The sequence below is a fragment of the Saccopteryx leptura genome, chromosome 1 (genome assembly GCF_036850995.1).
Source record: "Saccopteryx leptura isolate mSacLep1 chromosome 1, mSacLep1_pri_phased_curated, whole genome shotgun sequence".
NCBI classification, from domain to species: Eukaryota; Metazoa; Chordata; class Mammalia; order Chiroptera; family Emballonuridae; genus Saccopteryx; species Saccopteryx leptura.
Window position 1 is genome coordinate 355391811 of NC_089503.1, and position 26132 is coordinate 355417942.

At 36.2% G+C, this 26132-nt stretch overlaps 1 protein-coding gene across 3 annotated transcripts in view; it reads right to left on the reverse strand.

Moving 5' to 3' along the window:
* ADGRB3 (adhesion G protein-coupled receptor B3) overlaps positions 1–26132 on the reverse strand; it is a 796575-nt gene that overhangs the window by 58634 nt on the left and 711809 nt on the right. For all 3 annotated transcript variants that reach the window (XM_066359103.1, XM_066359102.1, XM_066359101.1), the window contains 2 exons: positions 5008–5158; positions 2281–2350 (listed from right to left, as the gene is read on the reverse strand). In XM_066359103.1, coding sequence (XP_066215200.1) covers positions 2281–2350; positions 5008–5158 — 221 coding nt within the window. The remainder of the gene's footprint in view (positions 1–2280; positions 2351–5007; positions 5159–26132) is intronic.

Consider the following 26132-nt stretch of genomic DNA (forward strand, 5'->3'; position numbering starts at 1 on the left):
ACATTATATTCTATTTGTTTTATTCAAAAGCTCCTTGAAAACTGGAATCATATTATCCATAATCCTACTTTTTTCTCTATCCCTCATACAGTGCCATTCAAATACAGGGGGTCCTCAGGTTATGACAGTATTGACATATGACATTTTGATTTTACGATGCTCACTCCCATGAAAACATAAAAAAATTGAGACATGTTTTGGTTTACGCCATTAATATTGTACTTACAGATTATGTGGGTGAACTATGTGAACTGTTATGGATGTCTTGCAATGCTTTAGGCAGATTTTGGAAGAGAAGAAGTCATCAACCTTCCAGAACAGCCTGGAACAATTCTTTAAGAAGGTAGAGAGGTCTGCAACAGATCCTGTACCCTCTACATCAGCTGCTTTGTAAGATGAAACATGTGTAGTGCAGGTAGAATTATCTCCAGCATCTCCTGCATGTTCCTTAGGCAATCCTGATTCACCTGACCCAGTATCTCCAGCACCTTCTGCAGGTTCTCCTGCCTCTCCAGCTTCCTCCTCCCAATAGGTCACTCTCTCCCACCTTGCAATGCCCCTTCCAGTGTGCAAGCCAACCACAGAAATAAAGGGAAGGGACTTTTTTTTACACTCATTTTTTTGGTCATTTTTTTCTGTTATGTTACTACACTACAGTGTACAGTACAGTATAGTTATATCTTTTTTCTGTGGCTTAGTTGTAATTTTATGTTCTAGATTATGATTTTACAACTGTGTTAGGATAGGTAAGTGACTTAGGCTAGGGTGTGTTTTGACTTACACCAAAATTTGGGTTACATCATTGTCATAGGAACGGAACTGTGTCATAATCTGAGGACCCCCTGTACTGGATTTATACCAAAAGAGTCATACTCTTGTCAAAGAAAAATAGTTCTGTAGTAAGCACTGTTCTCCAATATATGCTATCAGGGAGAGTGTTTTTATTTTAAAATTTTTTAAATTTCTATTGTTTTGCTATTACAGAATGCATAAAAAAGGTGCCCTAATAACACAAGCTCTACAAGCTTTTTGAGATCTTTGTAAGTTTGTTTTGGATGAACAGGTGAAATGATGTCTCTTGGCAGAATTCAATTTGGACAAACCCACCAGAGGGCTTAATTAGCAGTGATTCTTATCTCAAACCTAAAGATGGTTAAACAGACACCTCACTTTAATACTGATTCTTCTAATAAGATGCACATCTTCCTACTTCTTTTTTTCTTTTTTTCTATTTTCCTGAAATGAGAAGCGGGGAGGCAGAGAGACAGACTCCTGCATGCACCCTACTGGGATCCACCCAGCATGCCCACCAGGGGGCGATGCTCGGCCCCTCTGGGGGGGTTGTTCTGCTGCAATCATAGCCATTCTACTGCCTGAGGTGGAGACCATGGAGCCATCATCAGCATCCCAGCCAACTTTGCTCCAATGGAGCCTTGGCTGCAGGAGGAGAAGAGAGAGACAGAGAGGAAGGAGAGGGGGAGGGGTGGAGAAGCAGATGAGCACTTCTCCTGTGTGCCCTGGCTGGGAATTGAACCCAGGACTTCCACACACTGGGCCTACACTCTACCGCTGAGCCAACCAGCCAGGGCACATCTTCCTACTTCTTAATTGCCTCCTCAACTTGAAACAAAACAGATGAAGTGAAATACGCAAGTGCATTGTTTTAAATATTTAATATAAACTTTACTTACAAATTCTCTGATAAAATGTATCAGTATTACAGTTATGATTAGGATGGGCTGATACCTTAACCCCCTTTCCTTCCTTCTAATTTCTTTAACAGCACAGGCAATTCCTAATCTGAATCTGTTGGTTCTCCTGTTTTTTAAGTTTCAGCATATATGACCCTAATATAGCAACAGTTGAACCTAACATGACAAAACTTGGTTGATACACATATATATTATTATTGATAAAATTAAAAGTTCAGATCAGAATCATATTCTAAAAGGTAAATGTGTCGAGATTTACCTAGTTCTAAAAACTGTGTTAGAGATTGAACGTGCGAAGCACATATTGAAATTTTTTTTTTAATCAAATACACTGGTCTCATGAAGAAATGGGAAACTGAAATAAGGATTCCAGGCAGTGCTACAACATTTATTTCCTAACCTTTGTGTATTTAAACTGTCTCACGTCATTCCTCGCTAATGCGGTTTCTACCATTGGTAATGACTCAATGACGAAATGCAAGCCGTCAGCAGTGCCAACCAAGACTAATGAAGCACACTGGTGATTTATTTGACTATAAACATGATTTATCACTGTGGATGGACTTACTAGTGATCAGTGCCATATCCTTTCGTCCTGGTGAAGCCCACTGATGTGGCCACTACTAATGCTGGTAAACCTGTAAGAAAAACATTGTCATACTTCACGTTCTGCTATAAACACTGTGCATGCTGGCTCAAGAAAAAGGTAGGACAAACTTGAACTGCTTAAATTGGAGGAATGCCTTTGGTTGAACCACTTCACAAAGTATGTTTCCATTAAAAATTTCTTGCAAGTACCAAGATATAAATGCAACAGCTGAGTTTTTAACTCAGTGCACTTCTGTGATGTTGCTAGGTTACCACTGCATTTGACATAGGAAGCTAATAACAGAAATTTAGTGTATCTTTTAAGTTATTCTTTTCCCTAGGGGTTGAAACTGCTATAAAGGAAATTTGCAGTTATAAAATCAGAGAGGAAAAATATGGATGTCCTGGTGTGATGGACTATCACAGAAGTGGAACATTTAGTTGGTCACATATTGATCTATATCCAAAGTAAATCTTACCACTTAATTCCTTAAGATTCACTTATAATAACAAGAATATAGGAACAGGGTGAAGGGCCCTAATGACACTATCTTTGTGCTTTCTGAATGTTCTCCTTTAATAATCTTGAATGAAGATCGGAAAATAGATGCCAATTTCTCTTCCCAGACCTCTAGACAGGTAGCACCCCCTGCATTGGTCAGACCCTTTTGGGATTCACTTGCCTGCAGAGCTGCACCCATTCGGACCTAACATCTTTTAGCTTATGCATATGTGAATCCTGCCTTACACAAGTTCAATGGAACCTCCCTGTATTTTGGTGAAGAAAGCTCAGTCTGATCTATGCTGTTTAAATTTATTAAATTTCGGCCATACCTTCTTTTCTGAAAGACCACGTTTTCCTTTTTCTACTGTAAAATCCATAATCTAATCACCTTCATGCATGTTCTCCACCCATCCTTTTTCTCCCTATCATTTCCCCTCCCTTCCTGTTATTCTCCTCCGTGAGTCTTTTCCAGTGACATCATACTGCCTCGTGAAGTTTAATGACAAGAACTATGGAAAGCACCTCAGAGAGACACACTATATATTTTTAAAACAAATACTGGTCTCTCTGTCTCTGTATATACATATATATGTCTATGTACACACACATATAATTACATCATGATATATCATGTATCAGATAACTCATGTAAACATATATATAATCATATATAATTATAAATAGTATAATATATATGTCTCCTCTTCCTCCTCCTCCCCATCCTTTTCCTTCATTTCATTAGTTCATTAGGAAAAAAAATTCTCTCCTGGGTTCAAGTTCATTAGGAAAAAAAATTCTCTCCTAGGTCATAGCTGAAGGATTAAGTCTTCATTCCATATAATTGAGATTTTTAAAATTTTTTCTAAATTTACTCTGTTGCACCTTGCCTTAATAAAACATATGTCACTATTCTGCCCATTCACAGACTTCCTGATAGTCTCATGCTATTGGTTCAACATTTTGGCTACCCAGAGTCATCGAATATTTGCTTTAAACTTGGAGACCAGCTGGAACCTCTCCTCAAGATCTTCGGTAATGGTATTAAAGAAAATAGTTGCCATTCCTAACAAGTGCCACTCTTTATACTTCAAGGAGTCTTCTTTACCTGTGACCTACATGTCTTGGATTTGTAGTACTAACTGATGACAAAATTCAATATTAGTCCAAATTTAGAAGGTCTTTGACATAAAATCTGGACAAAATTTTATGAAAGAATAAGTAGTATACATTCTCTAATTTCTCAACAGATTTCTCATTTATTTCATTAGGGCAAAGTGCTCGAATACATTTATCACACATGACAGACTCTAGCTGAAACCTGATGGATAATATTTAAGTGTTTCTGATCCTATTTTTCCAGCATGGATTATTCTGGTATTATAATAAGTCCACTTATTTGTAATTTTTCAGCTCCCTCAAGCATCCTATTCTCCGGTCTTCTGGGACATTAGGTATTTGTTGTATATTTGGTCCAAAATTCCCCAGTGTTTTTAGTGCAAGTAATTTGAAACTCAAAAGCAAACATGTCAAAATCCTGGGGGTTTTCAAAAACTAGTTTCTTAAACTAATTAATTCTAATTATACATTAGACTTGACCCTATGAAATGCATAGACTTTCAAGATATCTATTTCATAAGGCAATTTAAGAGAAAATTTTCCTAATAAAGATAGGCAAAGAATGAATTCTCAGTCTGTCAACATTCCGTTTTTCCTTTGAGGACCCACTGACCATCCATGAGGTTCTGTTTTATCTCTGAATGTCTCTTCCCCTGGGACGTGAATGGCTATAGTCTTTCATTGTTTTGAGCCCTCTTGGAATGGGTTCCTCAAAGTTTTCTTGTGGGAAGTACATGATGAATGTATATGACTTTGAATCCTAAACATTTGAAAATATTTTTCATTTTCAGAACACAGCATAGTACACTTTGCTCTTCTGCCTGTAGATATCTCAGGCATTGTCTTATACTACTCACTGTTAATTTTTAACTGGCTGCTTACATGGTCATCTGATATTTACTACATTTTTAGTTCCATAATCCTAAAGAATGTTTGAAAATAAACAGCCTCATATATTTCCATTTTCATATCTCAAATTAAACACAGATTAATGTAGCCTTAGGATAATCACACTTGACTATTTTATTATATCAGTATTCAATGCCAACTTAACAAGAGCATGAAAGGGTATATTAACTTGCTTACCCCATCCAAGGCACAAAAAGCGTTTCCTTATAAGCCGTGTCCTAATTTTTCCAGTTACAGCCATATATGACTGCCACGCCTCAGTCAAAACCCAACAGAATGAAGCCAAGAAGAAAAAGTGCAAAAATGCAGTGGTGGTTGTACAGATGCTCTGTGGAGACAAAAAAGACTCACACTGATTAGGGGGGAATCATGTGTCCTTCAGAGGATTGTTAATCTCCATGCATTGCTTTTATTTCAAATATCTACTTCCCCTCTGTGACAGAATAACTATGTACAGAAATTAGAAACCCTGTCGTCTTTATGCTGTATACCAGGGGTCGGGAACCTTTTTGGCTGAGAGAGCCATGAACGCCACATATTTTAAAATGTAATTCCGTGAGAGCTATACAATGACCTGTGATGTTACACATTATCCAATAAAAATTTGGTGTTGTCCCGGAGGACAGGACAGCTGTGACTGGCTCCAGCCACCCACAACCATGAACATGAGCGGTAGGAAATGAATGAATTGTAATACATGAGAATGTTTTATATTTTTAACGTTATTTTTTTTTATTATTATTAAAGATTTGTCTGCAAGCCAGATGCAGCCATCAAAAGAGCCACATCTGGCTCATGAACCATAGGTTCCCGACCCCTGCTGTATACAATATGTATATATATAATAAAGAAAATGTCCTAACTCCATTTGTGTGTTCAATTTTTTTATGAGAAGTAGCCTAAATATAAATTTAAACTCAAGGGAAATGAAAATTACTGCTTTAGTTGAATGTTTTCTTGATATATAATTATGGGAATGGTCCTTTCTTTGGTTTAATTAAAGTTACAGACATCTTGCTTAATTCTTTTGCCTACATTCTTTATCCTTCCTTTTTAACCAATAATTCTCTGTTTTATCTCTGTTAAAATTACATAGCAACAGCCTTTGAAAAGGAAAAATTACGTACTTTCCTTTCAAACAAGTGCAATATTCAAGGTATAAGAATGAATCATAAAATGGTTTGGCAAATAGTCTAGCAAAAAAATAACATGCTTTTTAAAACACTTAATACATTACTCTATATTATTACAATGTGTGTGCTAATCAAATCATGTTGAAAAGCTAATCGAGTTTCTGGCAGTACACAGCCATGACTTCATAGGTATGTTTCTTTTTTTTTTTTTTTTTTTTTTTTCCATTTTTCTGAAGCTGGAAACAGGGAGAGACAGTCAGACAGACTCCCGCATGCGCCCGACCGGGATCCACCCGGCACGCCCACCATGGGGCGATGCTCTGCCCACCAGGGGGCGATGCTCTGCCCATCCTGGGCGTCGCCATGTTGCGACCAGAGCCACTCTAGCGCCTGAGGCAGAGGCCACAGAGCCATCCCCAGCGCCTGGGCCATCTTTTGCTCCAATGGAGCCTTGGCTGCGGGAGGGGAAGAGAGAGACAGAGAGGAAAGTGCGGCGGAGGGGTGGAGAAGCAAATGGGCGCTTCTCCTGTGTGCCCTGGCCGGGAATCGAACCCGGGTCCTCCGCACGCTAGGCCGACGCTCTACCGCTGAGCCAACCGGCCAGGGCCATAGGTATGTTTCTTTATGCGACTTGACAATTCTTAATGTGCCAACTATTCGTTACTTGTGACTCCTCTGCAAAGATGAGCAACTTCCTTTTGGTAAAGGTGCCTACTTATCTCACTACCGGTATAATTCCGTTGTGTAAATCTTGTTACAATGCAAGTCTTTATAAACCAGAACCAGTAACCAAACTAATTTTTGTCAGTCTGCCTTACTATTTCCAAAAATTGAAAAGAGACAAACATAGAGCTAGAAAACACAAATCATAAAAACTCATAATAAAGAAATAAAAATACAACCTTTATCCTCCCACATCCATTCCAACCCACTGCTAAAACAGAATGTCTTTTTAAAATTTAGGCCCAAATTATTCATATTATTTGTTTATTCTGGGGAAATTCACCAGATGTTAATTTAGCTCTCCAGTTCTTTTAATCCTATAAAAAGACATTGGCCATGTTTATCTCACCAGATTATTTTAAAGAGGGATAACATATAGAAGCTGAGTAGCACTGTGCTAGGCATTTAACGAGTGCTCAGTGGATTATGACTATAATTACCATCATTTTCATTTTAAATAGTATTAACAAAGGTGTTACCATCTTCTTCAGCACATGCTTTATTTCGTGTTGTATTTAAATCTATTTAGAATTTTATTTTATTCTTACAAAGATGATAACCTTCACTATGATGAAGTCATGGATTTCTAGATCCTCCTCCTTACACCTTTAATCTTGTTTCAGGCATAATGTAATAGCTTTAACCAACTGAAATTTCTGCTATACCTGAGACCTTGAGACTTTTTTTCTCATTTGATCTTAGCCAAAAGGCCAAGAAGCGAAAGGGACTTTTTCATTCTAAGTTAATGTTTAAATATCTTCAAGTTTATTCCCTTGTTTATTCCTAATCTGCAGTCCCTGATCCCACTTTGAATTTCAAAGAAGTTTTCCATTCAATGCACTTTTTAATTCACATGTCATTTCCTTCCACCAGTTTATCTCAACTGTATTGGCTAGCAAAGTGATTCTTTCTGTATGTTTAAACTACCAATATAGGGTTACACAAAACAGTGTAATAGTGTTGAAATGTTAAACATTTGTGTTGGATGTACAAAAAAGTGTTGGATGCACTGAAATTTTATAAGAAATAACAAGATGTTCAAAGTCTTAATTAATTTTCTCTCTATATATTATGTTTGCTAGTTTGGGATTTTCTGACACTTGCTTTAATTCTAATACACATTGAAATACATGTAGTTGTGGCTACTGACAATTATTTCAATAATTTATGTCTCTCTGGACAACAACATGGCCACAATATGTGTGGGAAAATGTTTCATAACTAGGTGAGAAAAAACCATTTCTGTGGGCAATAGCACTCTCCTATGGTTAGATGTAAATTCATACAGGTCTTGAAAGTGCTCCAAGTATGGAGGTCGGCTGTTTCAACCTAAGGAATGCGTGTATGTGCACTACAAAGGTCTAAAATCACAAAACTAACCGTACATGAAGAATGTAGCAAAATCTAGGATCCTAAGAGAGAGAGAAAGCTGTATTTTGCTTGATAATCATGTGAACAATCAGTATAAAATCAGATACTTTACATAAAGAAAAGCACACTGATTTGTCTGATGTTATATTTGCCAAACTATCTTTTTGAAATACAACTCTCATAAACAGCAATTTTCACATGAACTCTGCTATTGTACACATGTGACACATCCGTTTCCACGATGACAGTCATTCCAATATTTGGGGCTCAGCATTCTCTTATCTCTTCTCCCACATTAGAAACCAACAAAGACCAACTGTTCCTTGGATCCCCTAAATACTAGGAATTTGTTTACTTAAAAATTTCAAACTCTGATTCTCCTTTTCTATCAACAGGTTTCATATCTTGTCACTCGTCCAGTTCTTGCTACCACTGGCTCTACTGTCATGACCTCCAGTCTTAGCTTCTCAGCCTCCGTGTGTCTGCTCGGGACTCCCCCACAGACAGGTCTTCACAGCCCACCACACCAAACACGAGACTCATGCATCCAACTCCTCTGCTCCGCCTGCCTTGCCAAATCCAATCTGGTCCTGCTGTACACCAGATGAGTGTGGTTAACAAATATTACAAAACTTGAAAAGGTATTTAAATTAAAAAATTGAACACTGTTTATACCTGTCACCCTCAAATATATCCTTCACCCCAGATCCTTACAGGCAATAGAAAATATCTCATAAATAATTGGAAAGAAACAAGTATAAACTGTGGTAGACTAGACACTGTGAGAAGAAAAACAGAAAGCAGAGGAGTTCCCACTGAAGAAGGGTAGCACAATTCAAAACTAGATACTGGCAGCACAGATGAAGACATGGCAAGTAAGAGATTTAAGATGCATAGATGACAGAGAGGTTCTGAAATTGGGTGAAAAGTATTTCCAGCCCTGGCCAGCCGTGCAGTGCATACAGCGTTGTCCCGGAGCGCCGCGGACGCCGGTTCTATCCTGGGGTTGGCAGCTCCATCCCGGAGTTGCTAGCTAGATCTGAGGGTATCGGCTCATCCCTGAGAGTGCGGGCTGACCCCAAGGTTGATGGTTCCAGCCCTGGTTTGGGCTCATTTGAGAAGCAATTAATGGGGATACAACCAAGTAGAACAACAAGTTAATGCTTCTCTCTCTTAAAAAAAAAAAAAAGTTCTTCCATTAAGACAAAATAGAGAAAATTGCAAGGAAAGGCAGCATTTAAAATAAATATCATAAGATATTGTCTTAGAACTTGAAGAATCCTCTTGGGTACAGGATAAATTAAAGATGAGACACACACATACATAACCACACCCCTCCCCCACCATAGATATACTGTGATAAGATTTGTGTACACCAAGAATAAAGAGAAAATCTTAAAAGCTGTCTGAATCAAAAGAAAGTATCCTGGGTCACTCCATGGAGTGACCCAGGATACAAAACAGTACAATAATATCTTCAACATTCTAAGGGAAAATTTGCTTTGAAGATAAAAGTCTACACCCAGCCAAACTATTACTCCCATGAGAAGCAGAAATAACGATATTTTTAGAATTGAAAGAAACTTGGAAGTTTACTACCTCAAGATTTGGTCCGAAAGAACTGCTAGACAATATAAATCAATATTAGTAAAAAGAAATCAAGGAGGAGGGAATGAGATAAAAGAAGTAAAAGTAGTAATGGAAGTAATAAAATACATTAAATTCAAGTAAATTTAAATATATGTACTTACATTTTTTAAAATAGAAACACTTGGACAGAAATACCAAAATAATATTAATGAGGATTAAAAAGTAAGAGAGAAGAAGTTACATGGGAATAGGGGAAAATAAAAGTATGCCGAGCCTCCGTTTTTGTTCTCCAGAATATTAAAGACACTAATTAACTCTAGATAGTAGAAAAAAAGTTTGAGCACTTATAGTAACAATGTTAAGGTAATCACAGAAGGCAGAAACAAATAATATATTTGTAAAATAGTAGAGAAAAGTAGACTAAGGAAAAATTAATTTAGTCAAAGGCTGGCATAGGGACAACAAATTAGTAAATAGAATAAATAAAAAAAATAAGACAAGAAGTAATTCCAAACATATCAGAAATCACAATAAATGGAAATGCTTTAAATCCACTAGTTAAAAGTTAAGAACTTTTATATTGGATAATAAAATAAAAATCCAGTACTATATTTGTAAGAGACATATATCAAATGCAACAACATGGAAAGATCAGGAAGAAGAGATCAGAAAAGGAAATTAAGGAAATGAAAATATGTAAAAATCAAAGGCTAATAGTGAAAAAAGCATTAAAAGAGATGAAGAATTTTTCATACTGAGAAAAGCAGACAATAGAGAAGTTTCTAAAAACACATCTCTATGAAACTAATAATTTTTCAAAGTTTATGAAACAACTGAGAAAACTACAAGGATAAACTCTCAAACTAAGCTGAGAATACAAGAGATCATATAGCTCTCAGCAAGTCAAAGAAACAGTAGAAAAAATAAAATATAATAATCAATAGAAGTAATTCATCTTTCTTTGCAATATTATACATAAGAAACATAGCATGTATATTTCTCTAAAATACAAATGAAATATTTATAGAAGTTAACTAGTCCTAGGACAGAAAGTAAAATAAATTCATGAAAGTATAACATATAAGATATTTTCATAAATGGCAATGCAATGAAATTAGAAATGAAAACTAAAATTCTGGACTCCTAGGGAAAAACTTTAAAATAATGAATAAAAATAAATTAAAATCAAAATATATATGATTAAGAGCTGAAAAATAAGGCAATATACATATCAAAACTTGTAAAATTATTTTATAAAAGCATTAAAGCCTTACTTTGAAAACAACAGAAAATGAAGAAAAAAAAGTAGGCTATTTAAAACAATCAAAAGAAATTTAATAAAAGTAAAAGCATAAATGAACAAAATAGAAAATTTTAAAAATAGTAAACTTGATCTATAAAATCCAAGCTGATTTAAAAGGCTCATAAGTGCCAAGTGGGTGCGGGAATTATCAGGGAGAACATTTTGTGAGGTGCATGATTGTCTGACCACTGTGCTGTCCATGTGAAGCTAATACAAAATAAAAATAAAAGGAAATTGTAATTGAAAAATTAAAAAAAGAAACAGAACTGGGGTGAAGAAATGTTTATCCTAAATGAAACAAGCCATTTTTAAATTAAGAACTATGCCACTGTCTTGAGTCTAAAGGACCTCAAAAAATGCCAGGCCTCATAAAGTGAAAGCAGCATGAGCTACAGAGAATCTGGTTTCAGCAACAGTAGCCATCTCTAAAGCGATATCAAGATGACATCATATGCCTGAGCAGGCAATGGTGCAGTAGATAAAGCACCAGATTGGGACCCAGAGGATCCAGATTCGAAACTCCGAAGTTGCCAGTTTGAGCTCGGACTCATCTGGTTTGAGCAAGGCTCACCAGCTTGAGCCCAAGGTCACTGGCTTGAGCAAGGGGTCACTATTCTAAATTGTATAGGAGATCCTCACCAAATAATACAAGAAAAAGCAATAGGAAAAGAAGAGATAACATTGTCATCATTGCACATATATCCTTATTGAAAATCCAAGAGGATCAAATTTTAAACTATTAGAAATAACAAGAAGAATTAACAACATGGCTGGATATAAGATCAACATACCAAAATAATATGTCCTGTATATAAATCAATATTCAATACTAATTTTTCTGTATAGCAAAATATCTATCAGAAAATGTAATACAAAATTTCTAGATATCTTAACAGAGAGAGCTCTGCTTCTACCCAATGCATGTTAAAATGACTAAGTTATTCAGTCACAAAAGAGAACAGGCAGTAGACAACAGGTAAATCAAAATGTTGACAAATTCAGATGTTGAAAGAAGAGGGTGCAGCTGATTTCTAGTGGCAAAGAAAGTATAGCCTAACGTTTATAGGGTGCTTGTGGGGGAGGGAAATACTGATTGTAGTGGACCTGTGGCTCTGCAGACCTTTTGAAGGGTTTAATACTTGGGAAAAAGAAGGACATATAATTTACATGGCACCTGAAAAAGAGAGGTTGTTTGAAAAATATACATATATACATAATAGTTGAGACTATGTTTCTTCCTTAAATCACTGCAGCCTTACACTGTAACAGGGCGGTTTAATCTCTGGAAAATTGAATGGGATGATTTCTAAACTCAAGCACCAGTCTCATCAGTAAGTTGATGTACCAGTGGATGTATTTAACCATAGGGCCCTCCCCTCACATCTCCCAGAATATCACTGGAGCAGAGATTAAAATTCTTCCCCAGAAGGGGAAGAATCTTCATATTTTGGGCTCATCCTTGATTAACATAATGTCAAATTTACCTTTCAAAAAGTCCATTTACCCACACAGACTTTAGTTCATTTTTCAGGGCTTAGATTTTATATATGAATACACAGCCAGGAATAATCAGATAATTGAGAAAATCTTCCAACATAAGAAAAATAATTCAAGCAAGGAAAAAGAAAATGTTGGGAGTGGAGATAACAGAGGTAACAAAAAAAAAAATAAAAACTTTTAAAAAAGACTAACTTCTTCAGAAACTAAGAGACTCGATATTTACATCATATAAATGTCAATCTTCTCCAAATTGACAAATATATTCAGTGCAATTTGCATCAAATCTTAACCAATTTTTGCTTTTAATTTTGACAAGACAATTCTAAGTCATAGAGAAAACCAAATACAAATATTAGTCCAAAGTCTGAAAAAAAGAAAGTAGAATAAAAAATTTTCCTAATGATATAAAACAGAATAATCACATAGTCAGGCGACCACCATCCCCAGTTTGCAGATGAGGGTTCGAAGACATTAAATAACTTGGCCAACATTCACCATTAATGAGTGAAGAGCGGGTGTTAATCCATTATCTCTGATCCCAGAGCTTGTACACTTTCTTGACTACCTTACACTGCCTTTTCACAGTATTATTTTGCTCATTTTAAGTCTAAATCTCACTCTTTTTTATCCTCAGGCTTCAACTTTCTCCTTCACTCTCTTGTATTACATAGATGACCTTAAACTTCTACATCACTGATGAGATACAGATAGACCATCCATGTTACCAATTATCTTCGTATTTCCTGTGCCCCTTCATTTCTCCTGTTCCTCCTTGCCAAAGCAGGCCCTTCCCCTTCCAGGAGATGGTGTAATAGAGCTAAGAGGCAGGTCCCTGGAGCTGCACTGTGAGTTCACACAGTAAATGACTGCCTCATTTACTGGCTGTTATTTAAAATCTTGTGCCTCTCTTTCCTCATTGTAAAGATGAGGATAATAAAAACATCTACCGGATAGGATTGTTGTAAAGATTAAATGGCATGACACGTGTAAAGAGCCTGATACATAGTGATGACTCGTGATCCCATACTTGGACAACTCTATACTCCCCTCATTTAGTTGGTGCCTATATTCTTACATACATACAGTCTGTTAGCCTACAGATCTGTTGAAATCTCTGTCTTCAACCAACCAACCAACCAACCTTCTTTATATCGGTTTATTCTCACTGGTTCCCAATAGATGGTTCTCTCTCTCTTTCCAACTCCTTTAATATCTGCTCACATATTTTCTCCTTGCAATCTACCATCTCCCCAGGATTGCTCTTTCTCAGGAATTACTCATGACTTCCTAATATCCAAGCAAATGAATGTGGTTTTTTTGTTTTTTTTTAGTTTGTCATAAAAACCTTGGGATCTCAACATTCCCAGTTACTAATTAAGAGTTTTTTACTCTATGGTCTTTAAAGGCCTGAACTCTAAAATTCTGCTATATCATGAATATTATCTAATTAAAGATTTCATCAAGTTACTTACTGCTTGGATTATTTTTACCAATTTATGTTTTTCCATGAAATTATCCATTTCATTTATATTTTCCAAAGTATATGATTGTATGTAATAATCTCAAGGGCTTTAAGAAATACTGTATTTTGCACTTCTAAGGATGCTCATCTATGTTTCTTTCCTATTTATTAGATTTATCAGAGATATCTGTTTTACTAATTTATTTAAAATGTTAATGACTTTCATTTCAACTTAAAAACTATTACATTATTACAATGATAAATTTCTTGAAGTGTAAAACATAATTATTTTACTTTTCATTTGGTAGATTTTTAAGCCTTCTATGACCAAACTACTATGCTTATCTTATTCTCAACATTCAACTAAATCAAATAAATGATATTAGCATTTGAAAATAGGCAATCTTAGATACCTATTTTAAAAATACTTCAAAAATCAAAAGAGAAAACACTTTTGATAACAGACATATGATATTTAAAAAATTCTCCACGGAGCCTGACCAGGTGGTGGCGCAGTGGATAGAGCGTCGGACTGGGATGCGGAGGACCCAGGTTCGAGACCCTGAGGTCGCCAGTTTGAGTGCGGCCTCATCTGGCTTGAGCAAAGCTCACCAGCTTGGACCCAAGGTTGCTGGCTTGAGCAAGGGGTCACTCGGTCTGCTGTAGCCCCATGGTCAAGGCACATATGAGAAAGCAATCAATGAACAACTAAGTGCCACAAAAAAAAAAAAAAAAAAAAATCCCTGATGATTGATGCTTCTCATCTCTCTGCGTTTTGGTCTGTTTCTATCTATCCCTCTCTCTGACTCTCGCTCTGTCTCTTAAAAAGAAAAAGAAAAATATATATATATACACACATATATATACATATATATATATACACATATACATATACATATACATATATATAGATAGATATAGATATAGATATATATAAATTCTCCATGGAATGATAAAATGTGGAGAAGCTTGCTTTTGCTGGAAATATAATAACCAGAATATTGAGTTAAATCACACTAGTAGAATATTTTAAAACTGTCAATATCTGTGTACTGTCACTGCAGTACTCATGGAGAAATCAGAAGTTATTTGCAGTCATTGCAACATTTGAAAAATTTTAGACAAACTGAAATAATTCTTCCATATGAAGCAATTCTTATTTGAGCTGTTTAATTTCCTTCACTCACACCCTGATTTGTCTGCAATGAATAAATATTAATAAATTAGTAATCTGTCTATCTTGCTATTCACATGAAACAAAACATGTACAAGACACTTGTAACTGTGATTCACTTGTAACTGCTTACATATGAATGATACTCTGGGAAGAAATTCTGGTTCATTACCACAGTTATTTCAAAGATAGTCCTTAAAAGACTCCCTTATAACTGTCTATTTACCTTATTCAGAAAACACTAGTTCTTACAGACCAAATATAAATTATTATAAAAGAGAAATAAATAGATAAAAAGGGCTTTGCACAAAGGTATACATAACTACAAATAATAGGTGCTCAAAAAATGATAGCTGTTAATAATACCATTTGATTAAAAGCTTAATCAAATATGTGAAATGACTTTTATTTGGCAAAACAAAGATATCTGAAGATGTCTGCACTTTAAAAGATGAGGAACTAACTTATCAAGCACCTGTTTTGCCTTAAACATCAATTTTGCGGTAATACTGAAAGATAAATATTTTATGATCAATGAAAGAAAGCTCAGTCAGCTCTAGTAACCTTGTATGAAGTTACAAATGTAGCAAATGGAAAAGCTAGTGCTCTTTTCACTGTGGTATGTTGCCTTGTGCTGTGAAGTACCTTGATTTTGCCAATAGCAATTTTTATATGCTTAACTACATTCTTTAAGCCACCTCAAATACTTTTTAAATAAAACAGTGTGTAGATTGTAAATAAATGTTATGATAAACAAAAATGACATCACATGATAAAACCTTATTATCCAAGTCACCACCAACTAAAACAAACAAACAAACAAAAAACTGCTACAATTAAAAGCATAGTTTTGGTATGTAGACACCATCAACACATATGCACACGTACTTCGAGGTTATCAGAGAGGAATCATTAAAACCAGTGGGCACTGTAACGATAAGCTTCACCATTTCATAAAATTAAATGTTTTATGATATTAAGGATTAAATCAGAAGCTTATTGTTAATGCCACTGTATTCAACCTCCCTCATTCCACAGCTGAGTGAAATGCTACATCAACAGCTATGCCATTTGTAGACAACTGGCAAATATCTCTTATAGGCCCAAATATATAGGTTGTGCATTTTCCCTCTTGCCATGTACTGGAAAAAATCAGTGAAGATATATGATGGGCTTTTTTGTTCATTCTTAAAAACTCTTGGTTTATTATTAAACAGAAGTTGTAATACCTTGATTTAAAGCTATGACAGAAAGCTATGATAAGAAATATCTTTATGGTCCATTATTTTTTAAAAATTTGAAAATTATTTTCTGGATAGTCAAAATCTGTCACAAGAATGGCCCTTATAAATAAAAGAAATCACTAATATAAAGTCATTTATGATACGAAATAGTTAATGATCAATTCAAGCAGTTGACCTCAGACAATAGTAACTCTTATTTTCTAGATTTTTATAATTTTATATTAAAATAAAGTGGTACTAATAAAAAGAAAAACGCTAGATAGATGTCAAAAGAGATAAAAATCTGTTCCACAGATGTCAAAATATGTGTCTTGCAGTAAACATGTTCATAATTTGAAAACCTTGGAAAGTCTGTCACACATAACAGGAAAATCTAATTCTTTGAAATATGTCCTTTGTGAATTCAAACATTTGTCCACCATGAATAGCAGATACTTTATTGTATACGATTATCTCCAGGCTTGGGAAGTAACAACTTTATTAAAAATGAAATATACGTATAGTCATTTGCTAAATAAGGCCAAGAGTTCAATTAAAGCTTTAATAGTAATTTAAAGCCTTCAAATTCTGTTATAAGCTCTGATACCTCTATGAATGGATTAACACTGGATTCTATATCTGTGGAGGAAATTGTTCGTCAATGGGTTTATATCCTCTGGTGTAAGCAAGCACCATGAAGGGTCCCTCAAAACCAGGGCTGACAGTAACACGTACATACAGCTGCCTTCAACTTGCAACAGGCAGAGCAAACAAAACAGTGTCATCCAGTTGCTGGGGTGTCTAGGATTTGAAAGTATTTCTTTAATAACCTGGAAGGCAATGGAAGATAAAACTTTTCTGTCAAGAAGACATTTATTTATATTCTGTTTATCAAGTTTAATTAATAATCTAGTTGATGTCACAAGACTATTTCAATATGGAATAAAAATAGTTTTGGATTCAGAGGTGGCAAAGAATGAAATGGTCCTAGGTCTTAGAAGTAGGCTAGTATTTCTGAACATCGGCTTCTCAGCTCTAAAATAATGGGCCGATTAGTGCTACCTCTTAAGATTCTGATGTAATTGGTTGAGGATGCAGCCTGAGTATTAGAATTGGTAAGACTTCTCAGGGGATTCCAATGTGCATCAGGGTTCGCAATCAGCAACTTAGTCATGGATTGCTTCTTGGCTACTACAGCTACCAAATGTGTGACCTTGCACAAATTATTCAACTTCTCATAGCCTTATTTTTCATCTGTCAGATGGGAATAAAAATATTACTACATAGGTTCACTTTAAAATGACATACAATAAATGTAAAGTGCTTAGTTTTTGGTGAGTTCTAATAAAGTATTAACAATAATGACTACGCAAATTCGCAACCTATTGTAGTAATTTATCTAGAGTTCTAGAAAGGGTAACAAAAATGGAGCTCTCTGCTATACATTTATATTTTTCTTTAGGATGCCATCAGAAATAGAAGACATCTTTATAAAGCCTGCTATGGAAACAGAACCAAATAGCTAACAATAAAAGGCTGAAAAAAGAAGAAACAAAAACAGAGTAATGCTCTCCTTGGTGGTGTGCAGAAGGAAGGAAGACTGTCATTTGATTGGGTCCTCTGGAATTTTCCAGAAACCTGAGAGAAATTACTTGCTGTTGAACAACCACCACAGGTGAATTGTGCTAAATGCCATCACTGGGAATATTATGAAACTCTAAACATGAAGGTTTGTAGAGATCTCAAAGAATTTCTCTAACATACCAATTGTAACCCTGAGGTGAGAGAGTCCCATCTGTGTCTACCTTTCAGACCCCTGTTTGTTGGGCGGATAGAATGTATTATGCTCACTTTGTTGGAGATTGCGCTGCCCACGAGGAGGCCGTCGCCCAGGTGATATTAATGTGTGTTGGAGGGGGCTAAAGGCAGGCAGAATCCTTGTAGCCTGGGGCTTGGTTTTGGAATTAAGTCTTTCCTACCCTTTTTGATGTGGGGCGGTACAATCCAATCATGCCTCAGAAGTGTCTTTGTATTAGAGACTTCCCTATTTTGTATATTGGATTAAAGGTTTGGAAGCTACACTATAAAATGGGGACGGAGCGGGAGTTTGCGTTCTTGGTTCCTGAGATTATCATCAGAAGAGCTACTGATGAGTAGAGCCAGCAGCAGAAGGAGGCCACGTGGAGTAGGCCAGGGGAAGTAGCCAAGATGGCGGAGTGCTGAGTGAGATGCCAGTTTGTACAGAGTTTGTATCTGGGATAAGGAAGGAGATGGGGAACTGAGGAGAATAAGGCTGGTGAGTTAGAAACCTTTGATTCTAGGAAACTCGGATAAGTCAGTAGCTTTGTGAGCACTGAATGTGATTGGGTTTCGGAGCCCAGTGTGTGTTTTTTACTTGCCCGCCGGGTGCAAGCTAGAATTAAAGACTATGGCTCACCAGTTTTTGGCTCCATTGTTTCTTTACCGACTGTCCGAATCCAATGCGAACCTGCATGGACCAGGCTGCTGTGATAGTGGCCCTGGTGCTGGCTTCTGGCTTTACACTGTTCATATCTGAGCCATCCAACCCCAGATATTGCAAGCCCAGCATGCCCCAAAATGAACACTTCAGGCTTACCCTTAAGCCAGTTCCTCCTATTGTGAAAGAACACCGTCATTCTCAACCATGAACCTAGATGTCATTTTTGTCATTCCCCCACATACAATTAAAATTCCTATTTGATTATATTTAATGATAATAATAAGATATCTGCTGAGTTCTCTATTTGCATGACCCTAGATGGGGCCATCATTCACTCTCTACTGAACTAGTAGTAAGAGAGTGACATTGCTATATAGACACCATCCCTCTGTTGGCTTTACTTCCTTTAGCAAAAATAAAGTAGCAACTCCAGAGCTAGGTACGGCAGGATTCCCCATTTCCTTCCCTGAACAAGTTAACAATAGAAAGATCTAGCCTGACCAGGCAGAGGCACAGTGGATAGAGCATGGACCTGGGGCATGAAGGACCCAGGTTCAAAACCCCAAGGTTGCTGGCTTGAGTGCAGGCTCACCTGCTTAAGCATGGAGTGGCTGGCTTAAGCATGGGATCATAGACATGACCCTGTAGTCGCTGGCTTGAGCCCAAAGGTCACTGGCTTGAGCCCAAAGGTCACTGGCTTGAACCCAGCATTGCTGGGTTGAGCAAGGGGTTGCTGGTTTGGCTGGAGCCCCCCAGTCAAGGCACATATGAGAAAGCAATCAATGAACAACTAAGGTGCCGCAACAAAGAATTGATGCTTCTCATCTCTCTCCCTTCCTGTCTGTCTGACTCTCTCTTTGTCTCTCTTTCTCAAACAAAATAATAATAATAATAGAAAAGCCTTAGAATACATCTGGCATATACTAAGTGATAATTATATATGAGCTGTAGTTATCAGTACTTCTGTAATTATTAGAAGGGAATATGGGCATGAGATTTATTTTTACAGTGAGAGATACTAAAGTATATTTAACTTTTAGGTAAAGGCTTTGGTCGGTTGGCTCAGTGGTAGAGCATTGGCCTGGCATGTGGATATCCTGAGTTTGATTCCTGGTCAGGGAGCACAGGAGAAATGCCCGTCGGCTTCTCCATCCCCTCCCCCATCACTTCTCTCTCTCTCTTTCTTCCCCTCCTGCAGCCACGACTCTATTAGAGAGAGTTTGCCTTGGGTGCTCAGGATGGCTCTATAGCTTCCACCTCAGGTGCTAAGGAAAGCTCAGATGCTGAGCAACGGAGCAACGCCCCAGATGGGCAGAGCATCACTCCCTAGTGGGTTTTCCAAGTGGATCCCGGTTGGGGTACATACATGAGTCTGTCTCTCTTCCTCCCCTCCTCTCACTAAAAACAAAACAAAACAAAAACTTTTAAGTAAAGAATCAAATAAAGAGAAATGATAAATGAGGACTCAGAGAGAACTAATTCCAACTTCTGGGTAGTTGTGATAGAAATGAAATCTAAAGCATACGAGAACTGGCCTTGGATAAGAAGAGTCCTCTTTTGATTTAAATCAGGTAGGAAGATAGAAAAATTGTGTGTAAATGTAGAAAAGTTAACATACTTTAGGGTGGGAAGGTAAAATAATCTGGTTTGTGACAGTTAACAAATTCTGTTAAAAATAGGAGTTGAGTCCCCTGATAAAGCTAAAGATGTAGGAGGGAGATCAGAGGTTTGAGTACACATGAACAGATTGGAAATTTTCTTTGTAAGAAAAGAAAGCCAGATAACATAAAATTACCAGGAAGTATCAAAGCCTTTGTTGAGCAGTGTGATTACACATTTATGAACTCATTCCCACTGGAAAATCAAAGACCCATTGAATAGACACCCTCAAACTCTAAAACCATGGATTCCAGTGCTCTGCAAGAATAGAAAATGACTGGGTTTCTGTTTTCCTGTTTGGAGTTTTCTCTGGGTTCCTTCTTAATGATTCTCCAGCACACAGTTCCATGCTCTTTAACCTTTGACTTCTCTTGACACACTCCTTGCTACTGTGCACCATAGGAAAGTATAAACCAGCTCTCTGGAAACAATTCAAACTACTGCCAAGATCAAGTCAAGATCTTTGTCCATCCAGGGTTCACAATCAGCAACTTAGTCATGGAAATGCTAAAATCCCATTGTAGCAAATCTCTTCTTCTGAAGCAAGAGTGATGATGTCTCAAACTACTTCTTATTTATTTAACAATGCCCTTTGAAAGCTTGGGACCCTACCAAGCAAGCTTCTCAGTTTCTCAGCATGTGGAACAGACAACTAAGGTCAGAGTACTATGGTCCAGATTAGATAAAAATAACATGTAGCAAAATGAACTATTTCTATACCACTTCTTTTGTAAGTAGTGACTATAAATACTGTTTTGGAAGATGTTTATTTATTGGGAAGGAATAGCTCAGCCCAGACAAACCCTAGGCGCGTGTTTTTGGTTTTGGTTTTTTAATCTTTTATACCATATCTTAATAGATTTTGCCCTTGAGGAACTTAAGGACAAAATATTTATTAAGTATCCAGTGTGAAGAAAATTCTATATTCAGTGAGTCAGAAAATTTTAAACAAGAACTTAAAAACACAAAACTTATGTAAGTATAAAACATATCTGCAAGTAATTTTAACATATGCATGTATTCAGAATTCATTACTGGCATAAGTAAGGTTAAAAAGATAAGGACATTTCAAATTCTGAATTTACATTATTTTTTCTTTTGTATGAAAATGTCAGATTCTTCAAATTACTTAATATCTTTTATCATTACAGAATATAGCTAATTTTTTTATAATTCACTTTAAAATCTGGAGCCTAAAAGACATTAGCAAAAAGCTGATTGAAAAGAGGAAGGAAGTACAGTTGATACATGAAAAATCATGGGTGCCAACACCCCCCCAACTCATACAACTGAAAATCCACATATAACTTTTGATTCCTCCAAAACTGGATTACTAATAGCCTACTGATAACAAAAGCAGTCAATTAATACATATTTTGTATGTTATGTATATTATATATTATATTCATATAATACAGTGAGCTAGAGAAAATGTTAAGAAAATCATAAGAGAAAATATATTTACAGTCTTTTAAAAAAATCTGACTATAAGTAGATCTGTGCATTTCAAACCTGTGTTGTTCAAGGGTCAACTGTAAAACCTCATTTTACTTTATTTTCAGAACTTATAATAACCTCTGACTTTGTCTAGAAATGGTGACAGCTGGATCACAATGTTTCTGGGTTGAGCCAAAGCTTTATTTAAGTCCCCTTTGGTCTCAATATGACATGTCATGCTTTATACCATTCCCTCTTATCATATTTAACCTTTTATTTAAAACTAAAACAGCAAAACATGTCAACAGGAAAAGAGAAAAAAAATTCAAAAGACCATTAAGTCAAAAATAGATCTTACAAATATTTTAAGAATATTCTTGTATCATGGCCCTAAATTATACAGTTTAAAGTCATGTGAACGAGCTGAGAAACTCCCTCCATTATTAACTACAAGCAGAACAGTAGTGTAAAGAGAGAAAGAGAGATCTGGGCCCGAGGTTGAGAGGAAAAGGGTGAAGAGGGGTGGAGTAGGAGTTGAAATGTGATCCCAGTCTTCTCTAAAGAGCTATAATTTCATTCTCCTCCTTATAAGAGAGTGAAAACTCTTCCTCTCAACCCACTTCCAACCTTGCCTCCTTCTATTCTTCTCCGTCTATTTTTTCCTTCTGGGGAGAGGTGTGGCAGTAGTCAAACTTAGTACTGGAGCAGGAAAGAGAGAAGAAAGAGAATCCAGTTACACCCAGCAACCTGTCCTCCCGCTGTGACCAACATGTGTTCATGCCAGGACTCTCAAAGGAAAAGAGCTGCTGAAGAATTGACTTGATTCAAATGAACCCAAGACTATAAGAATCATTGAATCATTTCACATCAAGCTTATATAAGAATATCTATATTTTCTAAGTATCTACTTACTTAACTTATTCTATTCATATGAATAGGCCAAGTATATATTTCTAAGAGAAATCAAATTACGATTCATAATCTGTCCTCAAGTAGTCTCTCAATGCATGAAACACTCCCTAGCAGTAAATGAAACACGTTGAGAGGAATTCTTTCAGGTTTCCAGGATGCTATTTAATGCATGACTATAGCAAATAATGATTGCATCTCCAAATAATACAACACATTTTTTTCTCCATAAATTCAAAATCATTTTCTCTTGTATTATCATATTATGTGATTCAAACTTATTTTTATGTTTATTTCATAATTTATAGGTTCTAAGTGACAGCAATTTGTTTTTTGCTTTTATTTCCAGTGGAATACTTGCATATGAATTTTATCCAGGAAATATTTGTTCTTTAAAAAAACTAAGAAGTTAGTCCTGTTATCAGTAATTTCAAAAGATATTTTGGTCTGATTTTACATACTATTTCTTATTGGTGATTAAATCCTAGGAGTTCCCCATCATCATTATTGTAGAGATGATTGGCTTCCCCCAATGCTTGTTCACTCCTTGCCCTCATAACAGAATTTTTAAAAATATTATCTAAACATAGGGATTCAAAATAAAAACAATTTTCCATTCTTTCTTTTAAGGTCATATGATTAGATTCTTGCCAATGGAATATAAGAAAGAATAGCATGGGAAAATTTGAAAAGTACTATATTCTTCCCTCTCCCTTTTCTTCTTTATTGCCAGATGAAATGTTTATGTGATGACAGGAATTAAAGCAGCCACATTGGACTCTGAGGTGAAAACTGCATCTTTAGAACTGCAGAAAAAAACTTTCTTAGAAGGAAATGGGTACTTAATGACCACAGAGGCCCTGGCCAGTTGGCTCAGTGGTAGAACGTTGGCCTGGCGTGCAGAAGTCCCGGGTTCGATTCCCGGCCAGGGCACACAGGAGAAGCGCCCATCTGCTTCTCCACCCCTCCCCCTCTCCTTCCTCTCTGTCTCTCTCTTCCCCTCCCGCAGCTGAGGCTCCATTGGAGCAAAGATGGCCTGGGCGCTGGGGATGGCTCCTTGGCCTCGGCCCCAGGCGCTAGAGTGGCTCTGGTTGCGGCAGAGCGACACCCTGGAGGGGCAGAGCATAGCCCCCTGGTGGGCAGAGCGTCGCCCCCTGGTGGGCGTGCAGGGTGGATCCTGGTCAGGCGCATGCGAGAGTCTGTCTGACTGTCTCTCCCCATTTCCAGCTTCAGAAAAATACAAAAAAATATAAATAAATAAATAAATAAATAAATGACCACAGAGCTGCCTACATTTACATGAAAATGAAATAAACTTGTATCTTTTTTACGTCACTATTGTTTTGGTAAATAAAAATTGATAAAATACTATGCTTGAGTAAATGCAATCTATGAACCAACAAAAATTAATTTTATAATTTTTTCAAGTTCTGAAGTCAATCTAAATATTTATACTTCATTTAATAGTCTCTGAACCATAATTTCCTCTATTTCACTAAATCAACTTTCACTTAGCAATACATGATATTTATGAAGTGTGATAGGTTTTACATAGTACTTTAATGTTCACTATCCCATTTGATACTTATGCTCAATAGAAAAAGTAAGTGTAATTACTAAAATCTTCATTTTATGAATGAATAAAACATGCCCAGTGAAACAGTGACTTTAACAAAGTCACATCAGAGGGGCAGAACAAGGACCCAAAGTCATGCCCTTTAATTTATTCCAAGTCTTCTCTGCTTTCCTTCACACCAAATGGTCTTAGTGAATCTGTTTGAATTAGAAATTACCTATATCATCTAAAATTATTACACTGGAGCAGATCCTAGACATCTAAAACTTCTTGCCAAATAAAATCCTCATCTTGTTCCTTCCTGACTTTCTACATATTTATGTAAAGTTTCCTGTGTTTCATACTGTCCTATGTGTGATATTGCCAGCAGAATTGACATAAGTTTTTTCATTTTAATTTATGACTTGGATTGAACCACTAGACCTCTTATTTGAGATTCAGAGCTTTGTGTCAAAGAAAGTGTAACATTTGTGCCAGCCACATACTCTGCCCATCCTCTATCGTCAGGACCACCTTCCCCAGTTCTTCCACTGGGATGCCCAGTTGGCCTGGGATATTGTAATGAATCAGAATAACTAGGTGTGTGACCCCTCTAGTATCTTTACTACAAGATCTTGGACCCAGAACTTGGGAAGCCTCATGAGGAAAAAAAAAAAAATCTTACCTTTTGTAATAACATAAGTAGATATGAACACAAAGAAGAGGAGACATTTTAGAGGAATATGAAGTAATGGGTAATTTAAGGCAGACCTAGGTAGAGAATTTTCAAGTGTCAGAGAAAGGGGAAGGAGAGTAATATATACTGCTCATAAAATTTAGGGGATATTTCAAAATGAATGTGAAGTGACAAAAAAAGAAATATTTGATTATTTTGTATTAAACAAGAACATCAGAAAGCAAAGGACAAGTCAAAGAAAGTTGTTTGATTATGCAAATGAGAGGCAAAGCCAACTTTTATTTCATTGGTGAAAGTGCACCATACAAAAGGCTGAAAGTATCTGAACATTTCCGGATCCCCTAATTTTTGTGAGCACTGTAGCCATATGCTTCTAATATAACCCCCATTTGATTATTGTTTTAAATAAGATTTTGCAGAAACTCAAACTGTACCACCAGTATTCAAATTATTTAAAAGCCAAAAATTTTGATCCTTCACTTTTTTTTAATTCAACTTATTTCATGTAGAACACGTACGCATAGAAAATTTCTTAGATTTATTTAAAACGTAGCACTTGGCACAAGTATGATTCTGAAATCCATAAGAAATTTAACGACACTACATTTTAATCAGTTGCAATGTAATTGGTTCTTTAATATCATAGCTTTATAGAAGACAATGAAATTAAGACAGACTTTTAGGATTAAATACAAATCAATGAAAAGATGTAATTACTGAGAATACATTGGAGCTATTCTTAATACTCAAGTTTGAAACTAGAGTATGAAGATAATTGAGAAAGAAAGTTGATGTTGTTTTAAAAAAATATTTTTACAAATATAACTACTACAATACTTTGAGAACAAAACAGAGAGAAGGAGGGAGTAGCAGGCATTTAAAGCACGAATTGCAGAGCCATGTGACAGAGGCTATAATTAGAAACTATGACCCTCAAGGCAAATAGAAACAAATATGTAAGAATACTCTGGCAATTCTTGCTTGATCTCCACAACCTGTCTTTTCACCGCTTGTTTGATCATGTTTATACCACCTCTGCCCTTGCAATACCACATACATATTAAGTGAAAGTAACAAAGTGGGAATTTCCAATTGCTATTATTAT